The sequence below is a fragment of the Salmo trutta genome, chromosome 11 (genome assembly GCF_901001165.1).
Source record: "Salmo trutta chromosome 11, fSalTru1.1, whole genome shotgun sequence".
NCBI classification, from domain to species: domain Eukaryota; kingdom Metazoa; phylum Chordata; class Actinopteri; order Salmoniformes; family Salmonidae; genus Salmo; species Salmo trutta.
Genome location: NC_042967.1, coordinates 11211275 through 11231587, shown reverse-complemented (window position 1 = coordinate 11231587; position 20313 = coordinate 11211275). Strand labels below are relative to the sequence as shown.

Below are 20313 nucleotides of genomic sequence, written 5' to 3'. Positions count from 1 at the left end.
TGACAAACAGGATTTGCCAGTAGATTGTCGACTTGATTCATGATGATGACTTCTAGCTAAGATTTTGAAAGTATGATGTTGACATGATCAGTCCAATCAAAGATACTGTAGATATGTGATTTGACGTAATTGTATCTGTGGCCAGTGACCTTCAGACTTCTTGGATGGGCACTTCTAATGTAACTCTGTGGCAGCACCCAAGGAGCTTCAATTTTCTTGCTCTACCCTTAGACTTGGCGGTGACGTAGTGTCCCCATGAGTGACAGAACACTGAGCAAATCACGGAGCAAACCTCCATATTTTCTGCTGGCTTGCCCCACCACCACAGAAAGCACTGAGCCAGGCTGAAACACCTGCATTTTGGAGCTGCCTTAGTAAACAAAACAAAAAAGAGACCATGTTTGTATGCTGCTTTATTAGCTCAATGATATATATATATTATTTTTTTTTACATTGTTTGCAAACTTATATGTGACACGTATTAATGCCAAATAACATGCAAAACAGGAACGCCCCCACAACAACAACAAAAATGTGAAGCTCAAAAGAGCCCCACCTGCCCTGAATGACGGGTCGCCACTGCTTATATTACAACTTTTGCTCGCAGTAGGTGTGACAGACGCTCGAGCGCAGATAATGTTACATGCAGACGAGAGGGATTCAATCAGGAGAGGCGCACGGTTGGCTCAATTTGGGATTCGAACTGGCTTTGGGGTGCCACGAAGTGACGAGGTTAGCTAGCACCTCGTAGATGGTCTTATTTTCAAAATGAGGTTAAGAGTTGGATTTATTCTCCGTAGTGCAATAGTTATTGCCACATTCTTAGGGCTTGTGGTGCTTTGGTCTTCCCTTTCGCCGAAAGAGCACGACGAAAATCCCTTTGCTAAACGGGTAAGTTTTCAATTACAACCAGCTTTCTATTGGTCTAACGTTATCATTATGTTTCATGTGTTTTGTTGTAGCTATGCATTCTATAACATTTTTGGCATGTAATTCTGGCTAACGTTACCTAACCATGTTGCTAAAGTCAGCTAGCAAGCAAGTCTGAGTCGTTGTCATGGAGATTGTTAGCGTTTGGGTCTATTTTAGCTAGGTACTGTAACGTTAAGAGTGTAAAATTGTCATTGGGACTTTGACAGTGTTGCTAACTACCATTTGCTTATACATTTTGGTATCTAACGTTAATCAGCCAGCTAACGCTAGCTAGCTAGCGTTCCTGCATTGAACCCCACTCATTCCTGAATGTCCGCTTGCGTTAGGTCATATTTAAATGCTTTGACGACAATATCAAATATACCCGGAAGGCTTTAGCCTGCTAGCGGTCTCTCGTTCAAATTGTTTCCTGTTGCTCACGAATTCGACAATGGCTATCATTGTATGAAAAGACACCTCCAAGCTTGTAAAAACGTTGTGTTGAAATGACACGTAGCCAGCTGGCAAAACGAATGCCTGGAAAGCTAGCCATCTACGTTAATGCATCCCTGAAGCTAAACTCACACCTGTCAAGACTCGCACCGAAGCTGTAATTGCCTTTGTCGAATAAGTGATACTGTGTTAAAACGAGCAATGCCGTGTAATTTCTTGGTTAACTATGCAATGTTCCTAGCGACGTTTACTGTGAACCTCATGACATAAACGCATGTGCATACCGTAATGTGGCCAGTGAAGGAATTCGACTTTAAGCTAATTGCTGGGGGACTAGTTTGCCCTACTTGACAGCTCAATTGGCTGATTAAGACCTTTGCTGATCCTGCAAACCTAGATTAAGAGCATCATCATCTTTTTAACCCTTTTATGCCTTGTAAAAGCTAGTAGCTACCGCTGTCAGCTAAATTTGCTTGATAATCTATCACACCCTCCATTTTAGGCCTTGGAAAAACAATAGGCCTAGCTAACCTCTTTCTGATTCTATGTAGGAGGGAGATGCCCCTAACCTCTTGCCAAAGAATGACATTGCTGACCAGTTCAAACCCGTGGTCCCCTGGCCCCACGTGGAAGGGGTCGAGGTGGACCTGGACTCCATCCGACAGAAGAACAGAGGAGACGACAAGCTGGTTCTTGGCAAACCAGCCGGAGGTGCTCAGAACCAGCAGAATGTCATCCAGAAACAGTATGTCACCTTCAAGCCCCACACCAATGTCTACTCGGCACCCGTCCTAAGGAAGGGGACCCTGGGGAACTTTGAGCTCAAGGAGCCGGAGCCCCACGGGGTGCAGGATGGGCCTGGGGAGGGGGCGAAGCCGTTCGTCCTGGGAGCGGAGTACCATGATGCCTCCCAGGCCAGCATTAAGGAATTTGGCTTCAACATGGTGGCCAGCGACATGATCTCCCTAGACAGGACCATCAGCGACATTCGCCATGAAGAGTAAGTAGTATTAAGACCAAGGCCCAATCCAGGCAGATAGACAAGGTGCTGGGTTATAGTATACATGTTTTTTAGACCTAGGCCTATTGGAATGGTTTGTGTGTTATGGCAGTTGAATTGGATTGAAGAAGGAATCTGTGACATTCACCATAAAGCGTAATTACAGTAGTAGGCCTTAGAGCCCAGGTAGATGGCTACTGTATGGATTGGTGGTACTGGGTTGTATAGACTAGTAGTTGTCCCTATTAAGGATGTAGCTAGGCCTATCGGAATGGAACGTGTGTTAAGGAACTGTCATCAACTTAATGTTTTTCTCTTCTAAATATGTCTCACTGGGTGTTCCAGTTGAATGTTACTTCATCGTTCCTTTTACAAATGTATATTTTTTTTAAAGATCATAATGTATCCATGGCTTGAGATTAAGGTCTGAAAGGCACTTGCCCATCAGGCAAGTCAAGAGTCTTAAATAATCTTATTTTTAATTTTTTGCCTGATGATTATGATCACTTGCCTGAAAATGTGAATTAACTATTTACACACAAATGCCATACTAGCTGCCCTTTACCGACACAGGGGAGGAATCAAAGACCTGATAGAATATAAAGAATTTTAGTTATCAGAAAAAAATAATTATCAGAGCAGGCTCAACTTGCCGGACTGCCATAAATGCCATAAATGGTCTGTCTTTCACTTAAACAATGGGGGGAGGAACCAGAAAGATCAGTTAGGCTATTGGAATTATTTTTACAGTTTTTTTTGTTTTGTTACACCTGCTCAGTATGGCAACCTAAGAGGAGGCTCAACTTGCGTCACTGTTCAGAGTTCACTTGCCCTAGTCAATGGGGCAACCCTTTATGTCAATCCCGGTACATGTCATTTAGCAGACACTTTTATCCAAAGCAACTTTGTCATGCGTGCATACATTGGAATCTAACCCGCTATTCTGGTGTCGCAAGCACAGTTCTATACCAGAAGGGCTGGTAATGACAAGGGTGTGGGTCCAGCTTTTAAAGGTTGGTGGTGCAATGTTAACAGAACAAAGGCCTACCACCAGTCCAATAGTAAAGCAATTCTTTGGTAGTCAAACTATTCAGTTGGTCCATTATCAAACTGTAAATATTGTGTGTCACAAACTCACACCTTGAGGTCCGAGGCGTGGCTTCTCTATTCTGTTCGTAGTGTTTGCGTCATATTGACATTTTATTTTGAGAAGAGTTACACATGCTTACATTTACACACCAATTAGGCTATAGGCCTAGGTGTTCCATTAAATGTTTTTGTCAAGTAAAGTCTGTGGGTAGAATGTGGAAATGTAGCATCATTCTTCTAATAATGGTAAGATTTTTATTTATTTTATTTAACCTTTATTTAATTAGGCAAGTCAGTTAAGAACAAATTCTTATTTACCAAACCACATGACCTTTGTTTTGGATGTGTTCAGAACATGGTTAAGGGTAGAGAAAGCTTGTTGGACACTGAGAAAGCTTTGTTGTAGATCATTTAACACAAAATCCAGGGATGGGCCAGCTGCGTATAAGACCGTATCATCTGCATATAAATGGATGAGAGAGCTTCCTACTGCCTGAGCTAAGAATGATGCTTGGAAGAATGCTGACTTTCTATGCAACACCTTGATTGAGTTATACACTGTAAGACGCATTGTCTGAAATTTGCTACTCAATTTAGGACGAGGTAAGCCTATTATACATCACAAATTATACGCGTGGTCTGATGGCTCGCAGTAAGGTTTGTTTCTACTAGTGTTAATTTTGGCAGCAAATGGTGACTGAAATATTTGTCAAACAACAATTTTTCAGTGGCAATTGACGAGACTATAACTGACACAAAAAAATGTATTTCACTTGACTAAATCGAGAATTCTCTGACCACTTAGTGGACTGGGAAAGAGTTTTTGGACTGATCGCTTCACCTTCGCTAACCTGCTTTTTTAGTAGCTACCCTTTGCCTGGTTGAGAAACACAAGCCCAAAAAACAGCATTGAGTTTAATAATAAAACAGTCTAGGTGTGTTTTTTCTGTCCCTTGAGTAGGCTCTAGAAGAGTAGGCCATCTTTGAATTTGTAGTCTCGCTCAGCCCTCCCAACCGGGGACTAGCCCCTCCCTCTGCAACTGGATGCTGTACTTCCTGACGTATCGGCCCCAGGTGGTGAGGCTTTTTGTGCGCACGGAACATTTCTGGGATATTTTATTTCAGCTCATGAAACATGGGACTAGTACTTTACATGTTGCATTAATATTTTTGGTCAGTGTATATATCAGGCGGTGTCAGAGGAAGGCCCGAAAAATTCCCAAAGACTCCAGCCACCCAAGCCATAGACCGTTCACTCTGCTACTGTCCGGCAAACCGTATCAGGGCATTGTCTCTTGGACCAACAGGCTCCGAGACCTCTTCTACCCCTAAGACATAAGACTGCTAAATAGCCAGACTACTAAATAGTCAATTAATGGTACCCAAACCATCTCACACTGTCATTCTCACACCGACACAACACAAACTTACACTCATTTGCTGCTGCTACTGTTTTTTTATTAGACTCTTATCTATCCTGATGCCTACCCTCAGGATAGGCATACACTACTGCCTTTTGTGTGTACATATCTATGTCTAATACCTCTTATTACATTGACCTGGTACTCCCTGTGTATATAGCTCTATTCTTGTGTATTTTATTCCTTGTTAGTTACTATTCTTTTTTTAAACTCTGCATCGTTGGGAATGGTTCGTAAGCTAGTATTTTACGGTTATGTCTACACCAGTTTTATTCAGTGCATGTGATAAATTAAATTTGATTTGATGCATTGCAATTCAATCTACAATGTTAATGTTTTTCAGCTGAACGTGGCCCTGTTAGCATTACCAGTAGCCTATATGCTAACATTTTGGTGGCACAGAAAGAAAAATGGATAGCAAACAACTTGACTACTTGCCACTATGCTTTATCTGACTGGGTAAATCATTTATTTTGAGTTCATGTGGACCCAGTGACCCGACTTGAGCACTGGGCCCCGGACCTGAGCACAAGGGACTTGAATCTACTACATCTCTGGGCAATACAGTCATTAGCTCCCGTTCTACTTTTAGACCTCAATGTGGCTGGTGCGTCTGTGGAACGTTGATAACAATGATGTGACTGTGATGGAGGTGTGTAACCCATACTACTTTGCCAATAGCCTACTTTGCGGCACCGTCTTGTGATTGTGCTTTGCGCTCTCAATTCAAAGGGCATTATTGGCATTGCCAAAGCAAGTGAACTGGATAACAGTTAACAATACACTTACAAAAGTTTCAAGAATATACATTTCAAATGTTACATTATGGCTATGTACAGTGTTACAATGTACAAAAGGGAAAATAAATAAACAAATATGGGTTGTATTTACAATGGTGTTTGTTCACTGGTTGCCCTTTTCTTGTGGCAACAGGTCACAAATCTTGCTGCTGTGATGGCACACTGGTATTTCACCCAATACAAATGGGAGTTTATCAAAATTTTGATTTGTTTTCTAATTCTTTGTGGGTCTGTGTAATCTGAGGGGAAATAGTCTATGGACATACATTTGGCAGGATGGTAGGAAGTGCAGCACAGTTTCCACCTCCATTTTGTGGGCAGTGTGCGCACAGCATGTCTTCTTGAGCCAGGTCTGCCTACGGCGGCGCCTCCCAATAGCAAGGCTCTCTGCACTTGTCTGTTTTTGTATGTAATGTGCAACATCTATGCAGGCTGAATTGGGAATTTACATGAGCAGATATATATATATATATATATATATATATATATATTATTCTTACTGTATGTTTGTCATTTCTGCTGTTGAAGAGAATAGGAAGTTATGCAGAAAAATGTTGGTAGAACAAAGCTATAGGTTTGTGCACATGAAAGTCAGGGATATATGTTTGCTATAAGTTAGGTCATTGTGCAAATGTATTTGTTTTCAATAAACATGGTTGACCATTTAGTCTCCAATCTAAGCCAACCCAGGCTGTTTTGCCCCATTTTAGTTGCGCACATGTCGGTTTTGTTGCTAAACAACCAACCCGTCTATGAAGATTGAGGGGAAAATATATGGAAGTTGCTTGGTGACATGGACAAAAATCCATATCACAATAAATTGACTGAATTATCACTAAAACGATGAGTTGAACGATAAATGTATAACATACTTTTTTACATTTCCATGAACTACTACTTTGAATGCTGTAGCTATCAATTGTCCAGTTTTAGCAATCACCCGTGTTGGGGTAATGCGTTAACCTGTTACTTTTATATGTAATCAGACTGATTTTTATGAGTAACGGAGTGAAGTAACACATTTTCAATTTGGGTAATATATTTAGTTTAATTTATCAAACAATGCCTGCGTTACTTTCAGAATCATATCTCTACCGGACGTGTTTCCATGATCCGATCTCGACTTGTTTCCTCAGTTAGTTCTTATGCGAGCTGAGAGGCTGTTTGGAGAAATGTCATGACAGCTGCTGTCCGTAGAATTGTAGAGAGGGCTGCTGGTAGTACTGCTACTACCAGCAGTACTATACCTGCACCTGTCGACGACACAAGTTGTTCTGCTTCCACGAGCACATCCAATGCTAGCATCAGTAATTCTACATTTGTTGTTAGCCCAGCTAGCATGGACACTGACAGCTGTGAATCTGATGCAACCGAAGAGCTACTGCCCCCTTACCCGGGAAAGCACTGAACAACAGAGGGACGTTGGCCCATCGAAGAGGCACAAATATGATGAGAACTACATTGATTTGGGGTTCACTTATATTGGGAGTAGTGCCTTTCCTCAGCCACAGTACTTTTGCGCATAACACACTGTCTCACAACTCGATGAAACCTTCACTCTTGTGCAGACATTTAGAAACGAAACGTGCCAATTTGAAAAATAAACCACAAGTTTTTTGAGCAAGAATTAAGACTACTTCTGAGTAGTAAGACATGTATAAAAGCAACAGATACCATTAATAAGAATGGACTGAAAGTGTCTTATGTGGTGAGCTAGCGAGTGGCTAGGACAGGCAAGCCCCATACTATTGTGGCGGACTTCATTCTTCCTGCTACTGCTGATATGGCTGGGACAAGGCCAAAACTATACAGACAATGCCTTCATCAAACAACACTTTCATTATGCAACAGTGACATGGCAGGATATGTTTTTGAAACAATTACTGCTTCCCATGCAAGCCAGTGAAATCTATACGTTACAGCTGGATGAGTCAATAGAAGTGGCGGGCCTGGCACAGCTCCTGGTATATGTCCGTTACGTTTATGGGGGGTCAATTTAAGGAAGACATCCTCTTCTGGAAACCAGGATAACGGGAGAGGATATTTTTAAAGTGCTGGACAGCTTTGTGACATCAAATGGACTTTGGTGGTCAAGATGTGTTGGTATCTGTACTGATGGCGCAAAAGCCATGACAGACAGTGGAGTGGTAACGTGCGTGCAAGCAGTTGCTTCCGACGCCACTTGGGTATACTGCAGCATCCACTGAGGGGCTCTTGCTGCCAATGGAAATGCCTGACATCTTGGTTAAAGCAAGGCCCCTTGACTCGTGTATTTTCTGCATTATGCAATGATATGGGCAGCGATCATGTAACGCTTTTACAACGTACAGAAGTGCGCTGGTTATCAAGGGGCAAAGTATTGACTTTTTTTTTAATTTATTTTTTTAAATTGAGAGACGAGCTTAGTTTTTTACTGACCATTAATTTTCACTTGTCTTGACTGTTTGCGTGATGACGAGTTTCTCACACGACTGGCCTATCTGGGTGATGTTTTTTTCTCGCCTGAATGATCTGAATCTGGGATTACAGGGACTCTCCCCAATTATATTCACCGTGCGGGACAAAATTGAGGCTATGATTAAAAAGTTGGAGCTCTTCTGTCTGCATTAACAAGGACAACACACAGGTCTTTCCATCATTGTATGATTTTCTTTTGTGGGCAAATTAACTCAAGCTTACGGACAATGTCAAATGTGATATAGCGAAGCACCTGAGTGAGTTGGGTGCGCAATTACTCAGGTACTTTCCCGAAACGGACGACACAACTGGATTTGTTATCCCTTTCATGCCCTGCCTCCAGTCCACTTACTGATATCTGAACAATAGCGCCTCATCTAAATTGCAACAAGCGGTTCTGTGAAAAATTGAATTTAATCAAAGCAACTGCCAGATTTCTGGATTGGGCTGCGCTCAGAGTATCCTGCCTTAGCAAATCGCGCTGTTAACACACTGATGCCCTTTGCAACCACGTACCTATGTGAGAGTATATTCTCGGCCCTCACTAGCATGAAAACTAATTACAGGCACAGACTGTGTGTTAAATGATTTTAAGACGGACTCTCTCCAATACAACTCAACATTGCAGAGTTATGTGCATCCTTTCAACCATTAACCTGTGGCGAGTTATTCACCATTTTTGATGAACAAATACGCTTTTATATGTAAGATGGCTAAATAAAGAGTTATTATTATTTGTGCCCTGGTCCTGTAAGAGCTCTTTGTCACTTCCCACGAGCTGGGTTGTTACAAACTCACACTCCTTATGTTTAATAAATGTATCGTATAGTGTGTGTGTGTGTGTGTGTGTGTGGCAGGCTTACAATGATGGCAAAAAACATGTGAGAGTGCGCTGACCTTGGTGCTAGAGGGGGTACGCAGCTGTAGCTGTTCAAAAGAGAGCTCTAAGGACAATTCCTTGGATCTTATCTAGACAGGTGTGTGTGTGTGTGCCTTTCCAAATCATGTCCAATCATTTGAATTTACCAAAGGTGGACTCTAATCAAGTTGTAAAAATATCTCAAGCATGATCAATGGAAACAGGATGCACCTGAGCTCAATTTCGAGTCTCCTAGCAAAGCGTACTTATGTAAATAAGGTATTTCTTTTTATATATATATATATATATATATATATATATATATATATATTTGCAAAACCTGTTTTTAAACCTGTTTTTTTGCTTTGTCATTATGGGGTATTGTGTGAAGATTGAGGAAACATTATTTAATCCATTTTAGAATAAGGCTGTAATGTAACAATGTGGAAAAAGTGAAGGGGTCTGAATACTTTCCGAAGGCACTGTAGGTAGGAGCAGCAGCTCATCTTTGGTAGAGCGCTCGCCTTACTCCCTATGACTATCAAACAAATGGTGATTAAAAAAAAAATATATTTCTGAAAGTAATGCAAAGTAGTATAGTAGTAATGCGTTACTTTCCACACAAAGCAATATTGTAAAGTAGCTCATTAAACAAAAGTAATGTAATGAGTCATTATAGCTTTTTCAAGTGACTTATCCTATTAGCGGGCATTATTTAATTTCAAACTTCACATTTCTCTACTTTAGTGTAATTATCAATATCTGTAAAATGCCCTCTAATTTCTTTCCAGCTCTGTCACACTAGGCCTATGTATACTGAACAAAAATATAAGCGCAACATTTAAAATGTTCAGCTGAAAAAGAATCCCAGAAATTTCCCATATGCGCAAAAAGCTTATTTCTCTAAAATGTTGTGCACAAATTTGTTTACATCCCTCTTAGTGTGCATTTCTCCTTTGCTAAGATAATCCATCCACCTGACTGGTGTGGCATATCAAGAAGCTGATTTTTAAACCGCATGATCATTACACTTGTGCTGGCGACAATAAAAGGCCACTCTAAAATGTGCAGTTTTGTCACACAACACAATGCCACAGATGTCTCCAGGTTTTGTGGGAGCGTGCAATTGGAATGCTGACTGCAGGAATGTCCACCAGAGCTGTTGCCAGAGAATTAAATGTTGATTTCTCTACCATAAGCCGCCTCCAATGTTTTTTTTTTTAGAATTTGGCAGTACGTCCAATCAGCCTCACAACCGCAGACCTCGTGTAACCACACCAGCCCAGGACCTCCATATCCGGCTTCTTCACCTGTGGTATCATCTGAGACCAGTCACCCGGACAGATGAAACTGTGGGTTTGTACAACCAAAGAATTTCTGTACAAACTGTCAGAAACCGCCTCAGGGAAGCTCATCTGCGTGCCTGTTGTCCTCATCCGGGTTTTGACCTGACTGCAGTTCGGCATCGTAACCGACTAGTGGCAAAATGCTCACCTTCAATGGCCACTGGCACGCTGGAGAAGTGTACTCTTCACAGATTAATCCTGGTTTCTACTGTACCAGGCAGATGGCAGACAGTGTATGGCATCGTGTGGGAGAGCGGTTTGCTGATTTTTGTCAACGTTGTGAACAGCGTGCCCCATGGTGGGGTTATGTTATGGGTAGACATAAGCTACGGACATCAAACACAACTGCATTTTATAGATGGCAATTTGAATGCACAGCGATACTGTGACAAGATCCTGAGGCCCATTGTCGTGCCATTCATCCGCACCATCATGTTTCAGCATGATAATGCACAGCCCCATGTCGCAAGGATTTGTACACAATTCCTTAAAGCTGAAAATGTCTGCATACTCACCTAACACGTCACCCATTGAGCATGTTCGAGATGCTCTGGATCGACGTGTACGACAGTGTGTTGCAGTTCCCGCTAATATCCAGAAACTTCACACAGCCATTGAGGGGTGGGACAACATTCCACAGGCCGCGATCAGCAGCCTAATCAACTCTATGTGAAGATGTCGTGCATGAGGCAAAATCGTGTTCACACCAGACACTGATTCGTTTTCTGATCCACACCCCTACTTTTTAAATTGATCTGTGACCAACAGATGCATATCTGTATTTCCAGTTGTGAAATCTGTAGTTTAGGGCATAATTTTTCAATTAACTGATTTCCTTTATGAACTATGACTTATTTTTTATAATATTTTTGTCCAGAGTAGATCATGGTTTTACCAATGCTATACGAAGTGATGGGAATCCCTGTAACAACACTGGTTAGTATGGATTGATGGAACTCTTTAAGGTCAGGTGACGATGTAATAACATGAGGGGCAGTCTGAGACCTCTGCCAGTGGGAGCCCTACCATAGAACATCAGCGTATATACAGAAGAGCAGTCCAGCCAGCCAAAACACACGCAACAACATAAATCCAATTGACCTGCATTATGGCTTTAGTTTATATCAGAGCAGATTAGAGAACAGTCATAGCAGAACAAATGAGGAATGGAGGCTAGGCTGTCCCATGGCTAGGTCAACCCAAGGTTCTCAAGCTGAGGGGAAACCTTTTGGATTTCATTTGCATGGAGTTGTTTTGGATTCAGTGTATAAACGAACGTATCGGATCACCTTGTCCTCCTAACCCTGGAAGTAGAGTGCAGCTACAGATTCTTTTCATTACTGGAGATGCGTGACTGATAGCCTATATTATTGGGATAGGGACATGTTGCCAGTGGTCTGGTTCTTGATAAGACTGTTACGTAGGTTTTATTACTGTACACTAGCTGATTACAGTGTTCTGTAGAGTTGTTTGTGTAGCAGTACATTTTAGGTACTGAGTGAAGTTTGGTATAATTGGAATATCTAGCTGAACAAAAAGGAGCAGTCGTAGGTCAAGTTAATCGCAAGTCAAGTTGTAACGGAGACGCCTCCAGAACAAAGTAGAGAATGTCTAACTGGCCTCTTGGAGACAGGCCCTTTTTTTTTTTTTTTTTTTCTAATCAGATGGCACCAAATGTTCTGGAAACACCAGCCTGAGAGGCTTGCAGTTCAAAACCAAGGCAGCGGCTTTGTCAGCTGCTACAGAATCGGTGTCCACAGAAGGTCATCAATACAACCGTGAATAGTCAGTGTGTCCTTGTACCTCCCAGTCTGGCGTCAATCACTATCAACCGATATGAGCATAATCCATAACAAGTCTAGTGACCAACCCCCACTTTGACTGTCACAGCTAGAGCACTGGAAATGTGTGTTACAGAAATATGCTAAACATTGTGTTAATCACTCTTATTAACTAAATATGATCTTTAATTTTCCAATTATATATGGCCAAACCAGGGGAGAATGACTGCCCTCTCTCATTGAAGCCATGGAAGTTCAAGGCAACAGTGGTACGGGAGGCATTTGTTAGCAGAAAACAGGATTCCCCAATATGTGAATGTGGACAAATTGCCATCTTTGTGTAAAAACATTTTTGGAAGACCATGGTACTAGTAATTGCTTCTAATACACCAAATGTATGTCCTTGAAACATTTTATTTATTTTAATCGCACACAGAAGTATAAGGGTCATATAATTGCTAATGGCAGCCTGCAGTACCCCGGTCGGTCTTCAACTTGAGTTACTCGATGAGAGGGCGCAATGTCACTTCCTGGAGTAGCTCAAACGTTTCAGGTTATGTCTCCATGAGACGCCATCTTAACAGATTTCAATTGGCTTCTATGCGCTATTGAGTCTTCACATAGGAATGAGTGGTGTCACCTCATCGTTTTGTCTGTGTGCACACATTGGGCCACACACACTGTCACTGATCAACTCACAATGGACTAATACTGTGTGGAGAACAAACAGGCAAAGGTGTATTTCTCCAGCCTTTCATCTGGCCGCGGGGCCCAGTGGGAACACAAAGGACACATTTGAACAGTCAGCATGAGACAGGACAGGTTGGACGCTACAGTACAGGCTTTAGGTTATGTGGCTGGGGTGCTGACATCCACGTGGACTTTACTATAGCCTAGTCAGTATGGGAGATAATGGATGCTAAAGAACAGGAGTGATTTGTGGCTGGGCTGGGCCCTCTTTTTGGTTTGGTGCTTCCTAGGAATGTAGTACAACATACTGTCGACTAATTACATTAACTGTAGTAGGTGTGAGACTGTTGCTGCACCCAGACCAGGGATGTAGTGGAGGGTGAATGTCTCTTTCGCAACTTTCTATTTGTGAAATGGCATTCACGCACTTTAACCACTACATCACTGCCCCAGACCTAACTGTTGATATTAGACTGCATGTCTAGACTGCATTGCCTAGTTGGTCTACATATGTAAACCGTTCCATGATATATGGGCAGCTGTACATTATTCCGTCAGTTTGAGGTTGCTGACAGCCATGTGAACTGCACCGTGTTAGGAAAATAGAACTCATGTGGACTAACCAGTTACTGACAAAGTGCATCACTTGCTGTGGCTTGAGCTGCTCTGTACAAAGACGGTCCTGATTGACACACTGCTATTCATGCCCTTCTGTGGATCAGTGCACAGCAGATTTAGGCAAAGGTGTAACTCACACCATTAGGGGGGCTCCCGAGTGGCGCAGCGGTCTAAGGCACTGCATCTCAGTGCTTAGAGGCGTCACTACAGCCTGGGTCGAATCCAGGCTGTATCACAACCGGCCGTGATTGGGAGTCCTATAGGGCGGGGCACAACTGGCCCAGCATCGTCCAGGTTTGGCTGGTGTAGGTCGTCATTGTAAATAAGAATTTGTTCTTAACTGATTTGCCTAGTTAAGTAAAGGTTACATAAAAATGTAAATGGTGTAGAGCGGCTTTGCCGCATATATTTTGCAAAGTAATTACCAAACATTGGAAAATATTTATCTGGAATAGAAAGTTCTTTGGTCAATTTGAACATTATTACCCTTTTAATAGATGTTCACGATCATTTGTCAATATTTATTTAGCTTAATCTGTGTTTGATTACAGAAAACCCATGTGGCTGAGGTGGATTAGTTGTGCAATCAGGATGTGAATGTCTCAACACAGGATCTGTAGTTCTGGTTTTGGACACAAGATGGCCCACTGCAGTCACTATTGAGCAGCCTTGTCCATTACTCTTAATTGAACCCCGTTCAGGACATTGGGTAAGACTGCAATTCAGTGGCAGGAACTCTTTTTTGATTTTCATGGCAGATAAAGTTGGACATTCTCAACTCTCTGCAGAGGGGCTGAGTTGTGTTGCTTATCTGTGCATGCTTGGCCCCAGTCCCATAACACGGTGGGAAGAAGCCAAGGATGTTCAGTATTTTCACCACAGCTCTGGCTCAGCTGCCCTCCTCCAGGTGCTGTGTGAGTAAACAAAAACGACTCTCTGATGAAGCGTGAGCCTGTATCAATTAGACTAGTCCCGAGACACGGCCGTAGGTCTACAGACAGGACTAGTTGTCAGCCTGGTATAAATAGTCAACCGGGTAAGCGTTCAGTCTTTTCCATGCTGAACAGTTCATATCGTGTTTCTGCAAAATCTGAATGTATCCAATATCCACACATGACACTAGCAGTACAATACTGTTAAGTTATTCACTTCTAGAATTTGTGTAAGCCTTATGAAAACATTGCTGTTACACCCTTAGCCTCCTCCTTAAATCACGACTTTAAACACTTAATAGTTTTTAGTGCTGTGATTTTCATAATTTTTCTGTTGACAGAGCATATGCGTGTGGTACTTTACATGTGACTTGGCCGTGGCCTACGTGTTCCAGGCTTCATGTTTGTGTGTGTGTGGTTGAGGGGTAGGTTAGTAGCTATCTGTCATATATTAGTGTTTCTCTGGGAGGGTGACTGAGTTAGAGCTGCCTAGCCTGGAGGGATCCTGTCAGCAGAAATGTGGTGAAACAGTCTCCGTTTAAGATTTCTGCGAGGCGCTTCACTTCAAGGCTGCTTTATAGGTTTTATAGGCAGGAAGATGGCTGACCTTCGCTCAGCACAGGACCCTCTTTCCCTCTACACACACGAGCATACACTTGTTTTAGATCTATTTGTCAGGCGCACACACACGTACTGAAACTCACATGAAGCCCCAAGTGCGACAAGTAACCTTCAGACTGTGCGTTAAGGCACCGGTGTTATTCATTAGTGTTGCTTTTGTCTTCCCCTCCGTAGAGCTCAGCATAGAGAGAACTGTTGTCTTTATAGATGCGTGATGGATGTTTCCACACACAACGATCACTTTTCAAGCCTCCAGTCTGCATCCTGACTGATATGTTGGCTAATAATCTTAGCTAAATTTTGCATAATTTATGTTCACGTCGTCTGTCCACGAGATGAGTTGGCGAAATGCTTGCAAAATCCGTATGGAAGTTTTGCGATTGTAATGCAATGTGGAGACATTCATGACCTTTTACCAAGAGTAGTGAGTTGTTGTCATGCTGAGAACTAAAGTCTTTGGAACAGACCTTCTCTCTCTCACACAGCAACCCAAGCCATTCAACTGTGCCCGCTCCCTTGAGTTAATTAACATCAGGTCCAAGACCATCACTGGATATGTTTCTATTTGTGTCGTTTCAGATGGGAATGAGTGAGGCTTTTGTGGAAACTCATGTAGGCTAACCGCTGTTCTGCAATGGATCCCTGTTGGACTTTTTTTCCCAGAAAACACTCCACACAGAGCAAATTACCCATAGGCCTAGTGAATATTCATGAAATGAAGTGCAGCAACTTCAAAATTGTTCTCAAATGCAGTAGATTTGAATACAGCCATAGAGCTTACCCCATGTGTAGACTATTGCACAGTGTTTACAAGAAGCTGATATGACTAATGCTTTCCTCCCCTGCACTTCTAACTCATGGACGCCTCAACTCAAAACACAAGCCAGCATACTGTAGCTGAAGGATAAGCCATTAGTTACACTGTTAAACACGGAGATGGGTTGGGGATGGTAAGAGCACTGAATCCCAGTTCAGTAGAAGATCCCCTCTAATCTTTTCTTTCTCAACTTTCTATAAGCCTCTCCAGGGAGGCTTCTTAAGTGGCACCCTATTCCCTATAGAGTGCACAAATATTTTGACCAGAGCCCTATGGGTCCTGTTTTAAAAGTAGTGTATCATTTGCCATTTGAGACGCTACCCGTCTGTCTTTAGTGCCTCCCCCTTTTGGCCTTTCCTAGCCTTTATTTACTGTTGAAGCATTTTTGTGCAGGTCATAATAATAAAGTGGCAGTCCAAAACTGCCCTGGCTGTAAAAGTGAGTGACGTGAGGAGGTGCCTGAGGATCTTTATCTGTTTTCAGGCCTGGGGAGGCTGAAAGACACTTTCCCTTAATGGAGCTGTGAGCTCTCAGGTTATATTAAAGGTTTGGTCAAACAGGACTGTAATCTGAGGTGTTTATCTGAGTTTTGGTGGGTGAGAACCAGAAGGACAGGCCAGAACGAGCCGTTCTTTATGTTACCGCAGGGGAGATGCAATGGGAGCAACACACACACTAACACAAGGATTAACATTTGCAATGCAAAACACATCCAAAACATACACGCGTCACAATGCACACAAACCAGCCAGGCGTTTCTTAGAAAGAGAACATTTTATATGCCAAATGTTAGAATCATCCTAAACAGGAAGTACCGGTAGGCAGACCTGTGTGATTCACCACAAATTAAACCTCCCAGAGATGCTCTATAAACTGTTCTCAGTTCAGTCTCTAAGCCTTAACAACCCCTCCCAGATACTCTCGATCTGCTGTGCTGCAAACTGTTTTCAGTTCAGCCCAGACCTGACCAACCTCTTACTGCTCACTCTGTCCTGAATTCCGCATATCACTGATAACGCTCAAAGTTCTTGGGTCAAGTGACCTCAGACGCCTCGACGCTCCGTCTTTTCCTTTCGGGTTGTCCCCGAAAGGACAACCCGAAAGGACAACCCGAAAGGACAACCCTTGGCGCTAGCAAAGATTACTTTGCTAGCGCCAAGGGCTCAAACCAAGGCTAAAAATAGACCCTCAGTATGCCACACCAGTGTCTGGCCCGGCCTCTCTCTCACACACACACTCAGCTGTATTAACAGGGCAGTTGGATGGCTAGTTGTAGGGCAATTGGCTGGCTTGAAGCCTATATGTAGGCATGGCATGTGGCAATGGGAGGTAGTGAGTGCTGTTGTTTTTGCAGTAGAAGAGCAGCAGAGACTTATAGTGAGTGAGTACGCTGAGAATGAGGAAGTGGAGTCCAGGAGACACACACACACACAGTGCACTCTGCCAGAGGAAACCACACAAAGCAGGGCTGCCTTCCTGCCTCACAGATGGTCTGCCTGTGGAGGAGGAGGGGGGGAGGGGATTGGGGGTTGTGACAGAGGCCTAGCAGAGCTCGGGGTAGACACAAAGGAGAAAGGGCTAGGCAGCTGAGCTTAGGGCTATCATGTGTTGGAATGGATCTAGCTAGCAGCAATTGCTGGTGAAGCTAAGCTAGCCAGGGCTGTGTCTATTCTGATGTCTTCAGATTGCATTGTGGAATCTGTTGGGCCTTTTGGCCTCTTTTGAAATTTTTGTTTTTGTACAGTCCTATATCACTCCAAAGCAGTATTTTCTAAATGTATGAAATGCTATACAAACTTGGTCAAAATATGTTACTTTCCAGCTTCTGAACATAGCCTAATCTATATAAATATTCCCTGTTATCCACTACATGTACAGTATGTATGCCTATAGCCATTTTAATTCTTCCCCTCCTCCTACTGTAGGTGTAAGTACTGGCACTACGACGACAACCTGTTGACGTCCAGTGTCATCATCGTGTTTCACAACGAGGGCTGGTCCACCCTGATGAGGACGGTCCACAGCGTCATCAAGAGAACGCCCAGACGATACCTGGCCGAGATCGTCATGATCGACGACTTCAGCAACAAAGGTAGCATTGGTTTGAGTACAATGTAATTTCTGCAAAATTACATAGTTCAAAAGACAATATTGGTACAAACGCTCGCCCCCTTACTAGCTCTGACTTTGCTGACAGCTACATTATTGATGTACCTACTGTGATATGTGGTTGTCCCACCTAGCTACCTTAAGATCAATGCACTAAGTCGCTCTGGATAAGAGTGTCTGCTAAAGGACTTGCATGGAAATATTTGTTCCATTTTGAATTAGCCAATCAGGTTAGACTAGAAGGCTTCATGCCATTGCTCTGCTGCAGTGTACCAGCGCTTCACTGCTGCACTTGTACATTTCCTCAGATACAAGCCTTAGTGCATAACATGTCTATTCTTGGTTTAAGGTTAAAAGCACCCTGCTTTGTTTCAGCTAGGCTAGTAGATAACTACAGTTGGCTGTAAGCAGGGGACCCCCACTCCAATTACCAAGTAAAACGCCCAGCAATTGAATCAGCGCTCTGCAACAACACTTTGCCATTGTCATGCTAAATTATCACTGGCTATGAAAAGCATTGGAGTGGAACAGCCTTTCGCCCCCAGTGTCTCCCTTAGTCTTGCATTGTGAGGCCCTGCCCAAGCAATGGAACACTATTCAGTATAACTGTGAGAGCCTAGTCCACCATTGTGAAAAGCTGGCTGAGTAATTCCCCTGAAGCGGGGGCACCACAACACCAAAAGATACGTAATGGGTACTGACTTCCTGAGAACATCAAGAGCTCAGAGAATTCATCTCATTAAGCATGCAGCCTGCCACTGATGGCTATTACCAAAGCCTGTTACAGTATCCTAACCCATCTGCATGCTATCACAAGCACTTCATTGCCAATCAAGCTGTAGTCTGGCCATTGGAAACAGGGTTATGAAGGATAAAGATGCCACACTATTGCTCAGGTTTCACATCAGTTGTTGCACGTTTAGTTCTACAGCAGGCAGCCACAGCTAAACATTACACAAGTAATTATAAAGGTTGTGACTAACTCACAGACCGCAAGCAATATATAGCGATGCCAGGGGCTCATCGTCGTTGCACTTCTGATGTTATGGAATTAAACTCAAGGTTATGGTTTATAAAATAGCATTCTAGGGTCGATACAGAAATATTTCTGTATAGCTAAAGCATAAAACCGTCTTGCTGCTGATAGGTACTTATCACAGTGGTAGGCCGTGCCTTTTTCTTACTACAACAAAAGCGGTACCTGCTGCGTGCCGTCCCCGGTAGCAACGAACCTGCCGTTTTTACTTGTAGAATTGCAATTCTCGTCAGTGGCCAACTACTTGACTTTGAGCCAATCAGAGAGCACAAACCCCCACGTGGGAGAGCCGACAGGAGTGACAACAAAGATGGGAAGAGGGCGTTTTCTCCGTACAGCCACAGTTAAATGTTATGAGCCAGTCACACTTCATATGCAATGTAGGCTATGGGATGTTAGCTAGCTAAGTGCACAGACTCCAAGCACACAACACAAAGTATTTCCTGCAAGCTAGCTAATCACTGGAGCAAATATTGACATAAGGAAATCACAATGGATTAGTTTCCATGAAACCGCTGCCTGTGTTAGCTGCAGTGTCCTTAGCTAGCTACACTACATTACCAAAAGTATATGGACACCTGCTTGTCGAACGTCTCATTCCAAAAACATGAGCATTGATATGGAGTTGGTCCCCCCACATTGCTGCAATAACAGCCTCCACTCTTCTGGGAAGGCATTCCACTTGAAACATTGACGCGGGGACTTGCCTCAAATTCAGCCATGAGCATTAGTTAGGATGTGCACTTTTGGGTAATTAGGCCTGGCTTGCAGTCAGCATTCCAATTCATCCCAAAGGTGTTCGATGGGGTTGAGGTCAGGGCTCTGTGCAGGCTAGTCAAGTTCTTCCACAACGATCTCGACAAACCATTTCTGTTTGGAACTCAGTAGTGAGTGTTGCAACCGAAGACAGACGATTTTTACTCACTTCAGCACTCTGCGGTCCCGTTCTGTGAGCTTGTGTGGCCTACCACTTCGCGGCTGAGCTGCTGTTGCTCCACTTCACAATAACAGCACCTACAGTTGACCAGGACAGCTCTAGCGTGGCAGAAATTTGATGAACTGACTTGTTGGAAAGGTGACATCCTATGATTATGCCACGTTGAAAGTCACTGAGCTCTTCAGTAAGGCCAGTTCTACTGCCAACATTTTGTCTGTGGAGATTGCATGGCTTTATGCTCAATTTTATACACCTGTCAGCAACAGGTGTATGTTGCACTAGCTTGCAAATATGCTGCCATTAGCTAGCTAACGAAACAGAGCTAGCTAGCGATATTGCATCATCTAGCGAATATGCTAACGTTAGCTAGCTAGTTAAACTTTTGGCCATGGGCTGGTACTAGCTGTATAGCATTATGGAGAATGAATTGAACTG

The 20313-nt window shown here is 43.0% G+C and overlaps 1 protein-coding gene across 2 annotated transcripts in view; it reads left to right on the top strand.

Moving 5' to 3' along the window:
• The first annotated feature begins 565 nt into the window (after positions 1-565).
• The window catches only part of LOC115202212 (N-acetylgalactosaminyltransferase 7), a 31333-nt gene continuing 11585 nt past the window's right edge, over positions 566-20313 (top strand). Inside the window, exons 1-3 of one of the 2 annotated variants that reach the window (XM_029766193.1) lie at positions 566-891; positions 1917-2365; positions 17722-17888. In XM_029766193.1, the coding sequence (XP_029622053.1) occupies positions 769-891; positions 1917-2365; positions 17722-17888 (739 nt within the window). In that variant the 5' untranslated portion in view covers positions 566-768. The remainder of the gene's footprint in view (positions 892-1916; positions 2366-17721; positions 17889-20313) is intronic. The other variant, XM_029766192.1, reaches the window with a different exon arrangement.